At 37.6% G+C, this 13,909-nt stretch overlaps 1 protein-coding gene across 26 annotated transcripts in view; it reads left to right on the top strand.

The window, feature by feature from the left end:
- The window catches only part of SGIP1 (SH3GL interacting endocytic adaptor 1), a 214,722-nt gene that overhangs the window by 127,658 nt on the left and 73,155 nt on the right, over positions 1–13,909 (top strand). For 25 of the 26 annotated variants that reach the window (XM_060304507.2, XM_060304506.1, XM_060304576.1 and 22 more), the window contains 3 exons: positions 9,738–9,762; positions 10,730–10,781; positions 12,104–12,189. In XM_060304507.2, the coding sequence (XP_060160490.1) occupies positions 9,738–9,762; positions 10,730–10,781; positions 12,104–12,189 (163 nt within the window). The remainder of the gene's footprint in view (positions 1–9,737; positions 9,763–10,729; positions 10,782–12,103; positions 12,190–13,909) is intronic. The other variant, XM_060304508.1, reaches the window with a different exon arrangement.

Below are 13,909 nucleotides of genomic sequence, written 5' to 3'. Positions count from 1 at the left end.
AGATGAAATATGGAGGAGCTTGGTGGAGTACTACTGTCGGCAAGAAATGAAGCCCTCATTAAGGCAGCTGTGGAGGAAAGAAAAGAGCATTCCCAGGGGCCAGGGACCACTCACCAGGAAAATAATTTGTCATTGCCCAATGCGGGGTGGGGACAAATGAAGGATGGGATGGAAAAACTGATGGTTCTAGCCAGAGTATCTTGGGAGAAGATACTAGGTACCAGGTTCCCTGACAAGATTAGAATTTTGGGAAAATCTCACATTTTAGTTTCATGCTTGGCTGCAACGCATTCATGGAATTTTCCCACTCCTTTCAATATTACAAAGCATAATTCTCTATTTTGAAAGTACAAATCTATTTGATAAAAGTAAACCATTCAAAAGAGAGCTTAGAATGTGCTCAAATGGCGACCACACCTATGTCCTCTAGCACTTGAACTTGGACAGGAGGCAAAACTACCTCAACCCGTCTTAGGTTTTCAGCTGGGACTCTTCAGCAAAAAGACAGAATTAACAAGAGGAAAATGAACATAAGTTTATTAACATGTCTATTCCTGTATACCTGGCAAACACTCAGGAAAATTGAGCAACTCGAAGAGGTGTCTTCAGAATTCAGGATTAAATACCGTCTTAACAGGGAAAAGGGAGAGGGATGGAGGCTTCTTAAGGGAGAGTAATTTAGGGAAGATGAATGGACCCTTGGAAGCATAGATGGGAAGTATGATAGTTTGTGACAGAGTTTGTCTGGGTATGGTGTTGATTTCTGGTCTCCACTCCTATGTTGAGTCAGTCCTTCCTGGTTGGTGAAACCCTTATGACAATTGGAAGATTTATGTTTAGGCAGATTAGGGTTGTTCATAGAAAGTCTCTCCTGATTTTGCTGTTTTCAAGTGCCTACAGCTCAAAACAATCAGTATGTCCAAGCGGCATGTTTTGGGGTGGTATAAAGCTGGCAGCCTGGGTATGACTATATCAGACATCCACAGGAGCATTTATAAAAGCCATGCCTTAGAGAGCTGCTTTAAGTAAGGTTATTCTGAGCCTTGAGTGGTATCTTCTTGAATATTTCACCTCTTTCATTTTCTCTTTATTTTTCCTCCTCATGCCTACGCTTTTAGAGGAAAAGTCCGGTAAGAAACAACAAATCCTTTCTACATCTTGGCCAAACATTGTTTATTCTGTTCATTTTCATCATCTGCATATCTAATGACTGACTGTGTTTAACACCTCAACAAGATTCTGAATTTTAAAAACAAACCTTTGTGAACCAGGACACAGTCTAATTATGCCCCATGGGGATAAAAGGAAGCTGGTTGCTAAGTGATTTTCCAAACCTGTTATTAAGGGCCACAGGGTAATTTTGTAAAGATTCACCTCTGCCTCAATCACAGGCATATGTTTAAATATTTTAGTATTAAGTTTCATTTATTGCAGCTTCCACTTGGGTTAGTCAAGCTACATATATTTACCATGAGCTAGGCAAACATTTCTTTGTTAAATTTTCTTTGAATGTACAACATGATAGCATCCTTGATGCTTGTGAAGCTGGCCTAGGAAAGGGAAGTTGTCCTGTTTTCTTCTTTTTTTTTTTTTCAATTAATCAGAAAAATTATCCCCTTCTGAAGTTGTCAGAGACAGAAAAAGAAGATCTTTATAAAGTGCAAAACACCTCTTACATTGTCCTTTTAAACACCAGGGTGATTTTCAGTGGCAGTACAGATCTGTTAGGGTGTACCTACATCTTTTTTTTTTTTTTTTAATAGCAGCAATGAAACAGATCTACTAAAAAAAAAAAAAAATGCACTGTTCTTGTCTCAGCTGCCTAATTTATGGGAACAGGATGCTAATGCGTGGCTGACACACGTGACCTCTCCAGTGGAAAATATGAAAATATTGTGTTTCCATGTTAACACACACCGAGAAGTAGTTGGTTGTCTGTTGACCTCACCTAAGTGGATGCTGTAATTATTGCTAAACCTCCCATCCTGCCCATTGACCCAAGCCTGGCAGTCTCTGTACCACATGCAGGAAATGTACTGGTAACAATTTCATGTGATTTTTTGAGGAAGGAAGAACAGAAGACACAGGAAGAACAAAAGACAGAATCAAAATATTACAATTTGTCAAAATATGGACCCAATGACATTGCTTCCAAAAATAAAATTAGTACAATTGTAACTATTACTATTACTAAATTGAATGGCCCACTTCTGTGTAACTGCGAGTCAACTCTGGGTCACATGCTATGTGACATACATATCGATGGTGCGCTTCAGCAACCTTTCTTTGTATTGCCAACTATAAATTGGTACTTTCCATCTACCTCTACAAGGATTAAATTATGAGCCACTGCAGCTGCTGACCTTCAACACTCCCTGAAAGGAGTTCAGGGTGGAGATGAGGAATGAGGCAATCTGTGCTCTGGGAAAAACTGGCAGAACTTCAGATGGTTAGATATTTTCAGGAGAAGATTTTATGAGCCCAACTGTTGCATCTCTTCGTATATAGAAAAGCACTAAAATCCTTCATGGTGATGGCTGCTCCTCATGACTAGCAGCAACATTCTGCAAAAAATATGTGCCTGACTGCATGTGCTCCCCCTTCACCAAAATCACATGTATACTGACCTGCCCCCCTACCTCTTTGGAGCAGTTTCTCAGAGCTATCGGAAATGCTGTCTCCCAGGCTATAGTCCTCACTTTGCCCCAAATAAAACTTAACTCACAACTCTCGCGTTGTGCTTTTTTTTTCAGTCAACAGTATTTTGCCCATTTCATTTATTCTCTTTGACCCTGAATCTTTCTCTGAATTATCCAGATTTGGCCACTTCAAATATTGACAGGACTACGTAGTCTGAAATTTATCCGTGGTGCTTTAAAAACTCTTTGTTCCTCATTGGTTTTCCTCCTGTTGTTCTTACAGCAATTTCAACTACAAGTACTCCTTTGCATTGTTAGCTGTGCCTCTAAGAATGAGTCCTTCTCCTGCTCCCCTGCCTCATTTTTCTTTGGCAATGCCCACGTTGTTGCTGTTCAAACCAGTCAACTTTTAGTGATATCTTGGTTAGTAATAGGCTCTTTGTGTCTCTTCCTAAATGGAATTTCGGAAGATCATCTCTACCAAGTCCTATTGGATCTGGCAGGCATTCACAGTCATCTGACTTGTAATAGATATGGGAACAAATTTAAATATAGACAAACACAAAAGATGGTGGGGGTGGGGACATCAAATAGGTGCTTGCCAGAGAGGTTATCTTCACCCTGAAGCATTTGAAAGCAAACAAGAAACTGGTTAGGACCATAATAATAAACATAATCATCATATATTCTAATTCTTTCCTAGAAAATTCACTACCATGAATGACTGAATTTGCTATGACTAGACTGTATAAAAATAATATTTGTTGGGTGCTTTGTGGCTTTACACGTATTTTCCTCTGTTTCCCTATAGCACTGAATTTTAGCAAATGAGGATGTTGTAAAGCTTCAAAACCTGAGGTTGGTTATTTAGTGACTTTGACAAGCCGGACAGATTGTGTTTGGTTACTTCTTTTTATAAATATCTTAAAACACTTACCCGCATTGGCAAAGACTAAGTTAGCCTACTTAGCTGAATTTAAATTAATCCTTTTGTGCAGAAAAATAACAAAACAAAGCTGGTGTGGGTAAGGACACTGTGGGTGCTGCGAGGACATTTACTGAAGTATTTTCTTTTAGGAAGGCGTATTCATATAGCCAAGTATATAAATTTTAGAAATGCAAAATGTTCTGACCGAAGATCTTCATTCTAGTGACCAAATCATACCCACTTTGAAAATAGCCTCAAAATACAAGCTAAGACTTATCTCTAAGTTGAACATCAAGATAAAAATAGAGGGGAAAATAAAATGTTTTTCAATACCTTCTCCAGAATGCATCAGAAGGTCAAGAGAAGTCAAGGAATTGAGCAATTAATGTTTAATTAGGAACACAAGAAATTTGTTCAGAAAACAAATAGACCAATTGCAAAATCCCTGTTTGAGTAATCAGGTGAAATAATAATAACAGTAGATTAAAAAAAAACTTGCTGAGAGCTTATTATGTGTGATACAAATGTCTGCAATCAGAGACAAATTGGCCACCTGCAGATTCTGAACAACTGAATAGATGTTTTGTTTGGACGTGCAGTTAAAAACAATTTTAATGCCATTTAAAAGCCAGAATCTTTGAAGTTAAAAAATATCAAGATATGCGTCTTCTCTGACAACTCTGAAGATCTGGCAGCATTAGGCCCATATTTTTGTGCTGCAAGCATGGGGCCCCTGAGTTGTGGCCATTTCACCAAAGCTTTGTGAAACTCATTCCCTCGTGCACAGCACCCCTGCTCCTTGCCCTGCAAGCTTTTGAGTTTGTGATTTAACATGGAGAGTGTTCAGCTTACAGAATATATCAAGATCAGATACTGGATGTTTCCTTCTGCCTTTGAAGCAAATTCTGTACATTGGTAGAACAAAGATAGAATGCTAAAGGCCTCAAAGTTCCTGGGAAATGACAGGAGAAAGAGTAAAATAAAACTTTTAAAAGGAAAGGCTCTCCCCTCCTGGTGGATAATGATTTTGCTGTCCGTGTTCAGCAGAACCTACAACTGCTTTATGCTCCTTAATGGTGATAATTAGCGTATAGAAAGCCCTTCAATTTGACTTCTGGAATTCCTTTTATTTTGCAGGTTTCAGATCACTTTTAATTGTGGACCTTGAGGTTTTCTGGGTCTGACCTTTCTATAGCTTTTAGCTGGGTCTTCTGGCTTTTGGTTAATAAGCCTGTGACTACATGAATTTCAACAGATGTTCCTTGATGTTCCTTTTTTTTATGTTATCTTTTACTAGAAAAAATACAAACAGGAACTATTGATTAAAATATGTAGGTTTTTAATTCACTGGACTTAATTTGGGTGAATTTATATAATTGAAATTATTTTGAACAGTGTTGTTCTCTATAATCTTAACAAAGTTTATTGAATTTAAGGTTCTGCCTCTATATGGTTGCAATACACATTTTATTTTGCATTATTTCTCATAATCATCTTGGGGGAAATTGTGTCACTTTTAATTCCCTCTTTGCTGTATTTTATGCTGCTTTTAAGAAGGAAATGTTTGACATGCAATTAAAGCAAAATCATAAATGCCCACATCTTCTTTAGTGAAGAACTTTAGCCTGGTCATTAAAGAATTATAAAGTCTAAATATATAAAAGAGTGCTTGGATTTCTCTCAAAACACAGTATGAATTCGTCAGTAAAAGAATGTAAGCTCAGAAATACATATTAACATGTCCTTTTTCTAATTTCATTTAAATTGCATCCATGCATATAGACAGATTTATAAGAAAGGTGGGATACGTATGGAACAGAACTGGAAAAATATGGCAAATAATAATATCTAAAATATTACAAGTAAAATCGACTGGAGTAGGTATAAAAGACTATAGGTTTTTATTTCTTGTCTATGTTATGGAGAGTAGAATCATCTTTTTCATTTAAGCAACCTGCTAGATACTTTTGTGTTTGTGCTTCTTGCTTGGATTTTGGAATTTGGCTGGTACTGGGTCCCAGGTAGCCTCTGGTGAATTCACAAGCTAGCCCATATCCTGAGAGAGAAACTGAGCAACAGCTCTTTCCCTACTCACATCATAGTCACTCTTGTTACTACAGAAAAATCCCAAAGAGGGAGAGCAACCAGAGATTGTTGGGGTAAATTGATAGCAGCCATGATCAAGGTTTGAGGAGTGAAAGAAAAAAGTCGTAGGTCAGCATTTTGTGTTTTTCCAGGCATCATCTGGTCCACCAGTGTTTTATTGGTGCTGGACAATTTTCATCATTCACACCTGTGCTTGTCAGGAGCTCCTTATCTTTCCCACCACATTCTACCCATTGGGTGAGGCTGCCCAAATCACACCAGGCCAAGAACATATACTTTAAAAAAGTCCTCATCCGCACTCATTCCACAGAACACTAAAGAGAAGAGCCAGGCAAAGAAGAGGTGTCTCTAATCCTGCTCTCTGATTTTTGGAGGCTCCGATTAAAGCCTGAATTATGTGGGAAATGCATCGTGTCTATGATGTTTGCTAACACCCTTTTGTGTGAGGAAACAGTTTTCTCTGTACTACCCAGTTTCTAAAACTCCCCTCCTCAAACAATATGAAGAAAAACTCCGTATGACAAGACATTTAAATCTATCAGTAAAATTTTCTTGTATGTTTCTGCTTTGTCTGTATGTACATATAACTGAAACCAGTACATCCTCATTAGCAAAGCTATATTATGCAATGGATAGATTCTCCTTAAGGTTCTCCAAAACCTCATTATGGTTTAAATAAGCCACAAACACAATGACTGCCTGTCTTCCTTTGGCCTGATTACCTGGAGTGTGTGTTTAGTTAGCTGTTTATGAAATCTTCTATTACCCAAGCCTGTTGACTGATCCATCATTCTCTGACTAGGTGTCTGTTCTCTCTTCCTTTTTGCTGATCACAGAGGCGCAGCCCGGTAAGAATCCTCAACATTTTTACCTTAAACATGTATAGAGATAATTCTTGCCTAGGCAAGGTGGCCAGGTTGGCTTCTTGTTAAATTTATGATAACCCAGTATGAACGAGGCAGATGAATTAGGTTTAGTGGCTGAAAGTCTCTGGTCTTATATGTGTCAAGAGCATGTTTTAGGATCATCAGAGCACTTTTCCATAACAAATTAAACTAATACATAGGTACCCCAACTCCTAGTGCTAAATGTAAAAAACGTGGTGTGTGTGTGTGTGTGTGTGTGTGTGTGTGTGTGTACAAGGTCTGGAGATTGTCCAGAAATCACCATAGAAACTTATAGCAAGGTGATAATAAAGAATAAGAAAACTGTAAGGCAAGTTAGGAAAGAATTTGTAAACCACATTGTTTTTAAGCCTGAATTTAACATAAGTCCCTGGACCATAACTCAAATTGTTCAGTGTACTGATATACAGTCATACACAATCATAATTTCTATCTTGGGAGGAAGAGACGTACTTTCAAGTCAATCTTTCTAGGCTGTCACATATATATTCATCACTGAAGGCAAATCAGTATTAGTTTGCATTGCTCAAAGTAAATCTGTTATTTTCCTCAGTGTGATAAATTTGAGGCAACAAGAAGAAGAGACTTTGCTATGTTTGAAATGACCCGGACCTGCCCAGTCAGTCCCTTGAGAGAGGAAATGGAACTGAAACAATGCTGTCAGAAAGTAGGCCTATGCCAATTTGATCAGTCAATTACTACTTGAGACAAATACCCTGCGCCAGCTGACAAGCTGTGGTTCTCTGTTTAAGCCACGTAGTTGATGATCAAAGATAACACCTACAGGGACTATGTGGCTGATTCCAATCCAGCAGTGGGGTCACAGCTCAGATTATGACAAGTTACTCCTTTTAAAAAAAAAAGAAAAAGAGTGAATTAACTAAGGCAAAATGCAGGAAGTCTATTCACAGTCTACCTATAAAGACAGTCCTTGAAAGGAAGAAAATGTGGTTGCTTGGGGAGGAGAAGGTTTCAGGATTCAATAGGCTTTTTTCCTGAATGTGCTTTATGTGGTCGACATCACCTTAACCTTGTTCTAGAGTTGTCCTGTTTCGACAGCAAGGCCATCAAAATCTGTATGCCGGATCATGGGACAACGGGACTTTCTTTTCTGTTGCTAATGGTTTCCTGCTTATTGTTTGAACATCTGTTCCTTTCTAAATTGATATGATTTTATTCTTTCTAATTTCTAAACAACGGTTTTCTTGCATATTTCTGCCATGTCTTTCTTCCTCTTCACTGATGATTGTTCATTCATACGGAATATTTAATAAAATATTACAGAGGCTTCTTGTCTAGTGCCTCTCAACAATAAACATCTATCAAATGAATTGATACACTGGGAAATGATGAATACCAATGAACACCAAAGAAGCTTTGTATCTTTCTTGGTTTCATGAATATTACATTATAAATAAAGGGGTAAGACAGAGACCAAAAGGTCTTCAATACAGCTTCTGGGGTCCCCTAACTCCTGAATTTCAGGTCTCACTATACTAGGTAGGTCCTATTCCCTCAGTGTCAACCTCGTGATTGACTACTTGGACCTAACGTCTCCACCTGATCTTTTCCTTCAGACTTTATTAACAAAAATCTGACAATCTGAGGCTCTCCAACCTAGAAAAACATTTTAACTCCATTTAAACAATTTGTTCTCTTATTATTTTGTTTACAGAGTCTTATTTTCCAAAAGCCAACCCACATCAAAACTCCTATAATGACCATAACTGATTTAAATGATCATATTTATTTTAAATATTTATTAATTTAAATGAACATGTTAACTTACACATACTGATTTAAAGTGTTTATCTATTAAAATAAATAAAATATTTATTAAAAAGTTTTTACTAATAATGTATAATAATCTCTATATAGCACATACATGCAAGTCACTAAAAAACATCTAGTGGATCTTATTCAGTCTGAAACTGCTCCTCTATTGTAAATGAGTTCAAAATGAGACAAAATTCTGATAAATCCTTAGGAAAGAGGGAAAGAACCTTCTTATAGGTCTGTTACAGAGGGAAAGAAAGAGGGAAAGAGGGAAAGAACCTTCTTATAGGTCTGTTACAGAGGTGCTACATCTTGTCCTGAGTTGTTTATGTTATCATTTGAGAGAAGAAAACATCTGTGACCACCATGTTGAGCCTTCACCAAAGTAGGAAAGTATAAAAAAATGTGTTTGATTATCACCCACCAAACTCATAGTCATACCCTTTTGAAAACTTTATTATACTTCCACTTCCCCAACCTGAGCTCTGCCCGTCATTCTCCTAAGGAGGCCCCGCCAAGCCATGTCCCATCTTATGAGGCCACGCTTCTAGTGGTCTGCTTTTCTGGAAGCATCACATGCTAAGGACCTTTCACAGCAGTTTTGAATCAAAACTTGAATCAATCTTCTGTTGTCAAAATAATTTTCTCCTAGGGCCTTATAAATCTGAAAATGACCTTCTCAGATTATTCCTGACAGGGAAATTGTCATTCCTATAGAATCACAGTGCCTTGAGCTAAAGGAATGACACCCAATTGACACCCAATTGATAGGTTGGTGCCCCCATGGCAGGCAAGTGAAAGAAATTGGGGTAGGAAGGGCGGGTGGGAAAGAATGGAATTCTCTGGTTCCCTGAATAGAACAGCCCACTCAGTGGTAGTACCTTCAAGTTTTCCTTCTTTTTAACATTTTCCACGTGTATCTTTAAAAATTGCATTCGTAACTAATGACTGTTTCTACAAGCAACTTATGGACCCCATCTGATAAGAGCAGAGAGTACTCCTCATACAGTCTGTAATTTTTAAACATTAAACATAAGTTAAACATGGATTTACTTTCTTGACTGCTAGATTTCAAGGGTTTTTTTTTTAATAGACTATTCAATATTTGCTTTAATTTACCAAATCTACCCAGGTAAGGGTTTTCTTCTGGTTTGGAAGACTTATTGTTTACTCTCTTTCCTCTCTGTAATCTTTGAATAAAATGAAAAATTGATTTATATGTGTGTGTCTACAATTTCCAACTTGAATGCAATTCTGAGAAAAAATTCATTTTTCCCCAACTGCATTTCTTTGAGTTCAGTTTAATTGAAATGACAGAAATATACATATTGTACATAACATATATGTGGTCTTAAACCTTATAGTGTCTATTTCTAATTCTAGGGTGCAATTAAAAGGAACTTATCCAGTAAGTATATCTTAGCTACCAGAAATAGAGTACGATTTAAAAGAAGGAACAGTTCCTTGGATCTTGGAGCATATATACATTCGACTTATACACTCTTGGGCTTGATTTTTAAGGCTTCCAAATGTCTTACTCTTACAGCAAAGAAATCTTGTAATGATAAAAGAAATCTTGTAATGATAAAAGGGCTCTGTGGGTTCTGAATGACTAATGTTTAGATCCTGAAAGTGAATATGTTTTGGGGTAAACATTGCTATTTTCTTCCTATATTTGTCAACTCTTACTGTATCATTTGACTTTAGAAATGAATTTAATCAAGTGTGTGTTTGCTGATTGGGGTAGAGAGAGGAGGAGGGCTGAAGGAACTGAAAGTAGATGCAACTTACCCATTTTTGTGTTATTTGATGTGAAAATCTTAGTAAACCAAAGCAATATGAAATAGGTTATAATATACATGTGGCATGATTTTCTTCTGCTGCATACAGCACGTTCTAGGAAATTTTAAATGAATGGTTCCTAGTTAAAGGTATAACATTTTCTTGGCATTTCAAGAAAAGAACAGGCAGAGAATGCTGGATTCATGCACTATGTACATATGGCCTGGCTTAGTATTCTCTTATGGTAATTGAAAAGCAGAACTGATCAAGGCAGCAGGCATTGAAAGAATGGTGTGCTATTCCACTAAGCTCTACAGTGTACACATCTTCCATTTGCTGGCTTATCATGGTAATTCCCTGGTAAACTAGTTTTATAAATGCCAAAGAAAATGCTACTACATATGCCTAATATATGGCTGTTGCATTGCCAGGGGAGAGGGTTTGTTTTCTGGGTTTGTTTTGCAAAGTTTTCACATGGAGTTGCTTATTGATGGGACTTAAATCTCTAAGTGTTTCCAAACATAGCTCATAAGACATAAAAGAAAAAACATGGTAAAAATATGCCTAAAAATTCCCTTTGTCCTGTGCGTCAGGTGAAGAAATAGCGAGACCCAGGCGTTCCACACCAACTCCAGAACTCATAAGGTGAGCATGAAAAACACTAGTTGTGTTTTATGCAAGGCATCATGCACTGTTAACAATGAAACAAATCTCCTTTGGGCTAAAGTCTCAGCATCTAATAACAAAGGGCCTGCCCATATGTGTATGTCACAGCAGTTTCAAATATGTTATCATTTCTCCTAAGTGCAGCCTGAGGGAGATCTTTAGGAAAGTACCCTGTAGTCAACTAAAGTAACATCTATCAGAATATGGAGCCCCTCACTAATGAGAGGATTAAACGTCTACATGAAGACGTCATTTGGTGTCTGGAATGCTGATCTGAAATATGATTATATTGCCTTACAAAGGTAGCCTGTTTAGCTGGCTACAATTTTGTGATACATTCTACCTGCCACACACCAAAGGAATCTTCTATTTTGTTTTTTGTTTTTGGCAAAGCATTGTGTTTTACACTGTGTAATCCTTGGGATAAGTAAGTATTGTGCACATAAGCAATGTTTCCCCCAAAGACTCCTATTTCTATCTAAAGGCTGGATCCTTTTAACTTTCCCTCCTTCTCTAACCCCTCCCCTCTCCTCTTCACCTCTTATCCCCCAACACACACAGAACTCATGAGGATCAATGAAGGGAATCAGGTCTGGGGAAGAAATGGAGATAATTATGCAGCTTTTCTTTAATAATCAGTTTAAGTAATAATTAGTAGACAGATGGGCGTCTAACTTACTACCTGTCTTTCCCCCCTAATTTCTCAAAGCTCTTCTTTTTCTAATGTGCAGTATTAAGGTATTAGGAAGTTATAATTAGTCAACTGTGTGGGGCGGTCAGGGGAGGATGGAAGTTAGAAGCTGGTAGACTCAGTTTCTTATTCAAACACAAACTTCCTGGTGGCTTGTTTCTTAACTTCCCTGTGCCTGACTTTCACTAATCATAAACCCACATTAACTACAACACAGAGATGTGGTGAAGACAGATATAAATGGTTTTTGAGATCTTAAGAGAAGAAGGTGCTTTGCAATAAACTGTTATCTTTAATAATCTCTTCTAGGTATAGAGACTCAGATGCTTTGAAAGAGTTTCTCTCTTCATCTTATTTCTGTTGGACCAGCCCCTTGGGCCCCCGTTGAGAATGAGGGATCTTACCTCTTACTGATTCTTTTGTCCATAAACATTTGACCTCTTCATAAATATACTTTTTAGCCCCTCAGGAGCTTGAGTACATACATATATATGTACATAAGTGCACACACATACATCGGCCTTACTGTGGAAAATATTTGAAAGCTTTATATCTTTTTTAACATTAATATTTCCTTTCTCTATGTTTTGCTGTAATGTGTGTGATTCAGCAGAAAACCTCCAGATGACACCATGGCACTTGCTCCCCTCTTTGGCCCACCATTAGAATCAGCTTTTGATGAACAGAAGACAGAAGGTAGGAAAAACTGTATATCTGTAGATTTGTTTTTCCTTTCAATGAAGTATAACTTACCTAGAGTAAATGTGTTTTGAGGCATGTTTGTAATGTATCACCAGATCTTCATGTGAAAGGATAGTTCTGATCTAGGTGTGCTCTCAGCATGGGAATTTGGTTTGCAGACCTCTAGCATTTCAGGATTTGAAACTTTACTTCCAGAAGTAGCTAAGAGCTAACAAGTTCACTCTTCAAAAGAGGTCAATAAGAATTACTGCAAATCTCTACAACTCACTGGATGGGGAATAAGTGTTCTATCAGCCAGACAGCCATTATTATGGAGCCAGACCTTCAAATTCCCCATCATAGTCACTGTCATTGTGATATAGACTCTTTGACCACGTTTTCTCTCTTGTCGATCTCATCAGTGAAGGTGTCAACTGTCTTACTCACACAATAGACACTGTTTGCAGGTTCAAGACCCAGGAATGACCTTAAATCATTTAGCAACTTAGAAATAAAATGTTATGGGAGAAATATCATTTTGGCTGTTATTGTTGGGTTTACCTATTAAATATTTATTCCTAGAATTAAATATTTTAACTTTTAAACATTAACCATTTTTGGATGGCTGTGAGTAATGTACACCTTGCTGACATAAAAGAAACTCTTTATGAAAGGGATCTCATCTATTCCTAAAATGTATTTATGTCCAATGCATGGATCTCCAGCAGCTATATATTTGATAATATGGGATGTTTTTATAGAAATCATTTGATTTAAGACCCCTATGGTTATGTACAGTCAAAGATGATTTTTCTAGGACCAATTGGTGAAGGAAATTAGATATAAGTGTTAAGGACAACAAGACTTGAAAGCATAGTACGTAGGCTAAGATACAGTGACAAAGAGACTCCAAAGTACAGTGAATTAAACAAGATAGAATTTTATTTCTGTTTCATGTAAACAGCCTCGAAGTACACAATGTAGGACTGGTTGGGTGGCTCCTCTATCCTCCGCATGTGGCCTTCATCTCTGGGTGCGAGGGGGCTGCTCCAGCTCTCACCATCAGAAGAAAGGGGGGCAGGGGAGGACCCATGGAACTCACTGTCAGTTCTTGTAAGAGCAAAACCTGGAAGAGAGACACATCACTTCCAACCAGAGCCCATCAGAAAGAATTTAGTGCCATATGGCCTGCTTAACTTTAACTGTAGAAGAAATGGAGAATGGATCCTGGGAGACAGCTAGCAGCCAGCCACAGCTGAATGTTTTTCAACAATGTAGTTAGCAAAGTGTATAAAGAACATCCCTAAATAGTCCTTCAGTGATTTAAATGTCTACAACTTAGAATCCATAAATAAAGGTGGCCCTGCGGTGAGGTTCTCAGTTATCTTATTAACCGATCTGTGATCAGTCTCACTTTTAATGACATAAAGTCATGTGTAGTGACTGAAGGTGGGGTTTGATTTGTTGCATTTGAATCTACCTATTAAAAAATCCCATAACATTATATAAACCTGATAGACAAAATAGAAAACAGTTCGTAAAAATCAAAGTGGTGTCCCACACTGCATCTACAAAAAACCAAATGCTACATCACAACTTTGGAGAATGTGTGCTTTCATGTTAAAACAAAACAGAGCTAAGACCATCATTGAGGTTTGTGGTGGAGAGGAGATACACACCTGAACTTGTCAATGAGCCTGTCTTGATTGTTCTTTAGGTGGTTTCAGCCCCTGAA

Source organism: Globicephala melas, chromosome 1, assembly GCF_963455315.2.
Source record: "Globicephala melas chromosome 1, mGloMel1.2, whole genome shotgun sequence".
Classification (NCBI taxonomy): Eukaryota; Metazoa; Chordata; class Mammalia; order Artiodactyla; family Delphinidae; genus Globicephala; species Globicephala melas.
The sequence above is the reverse complement of the archived record's forward strand: the minus strand, read 5'-3'. Positions and strand labels throughout refer to the sequence as shown.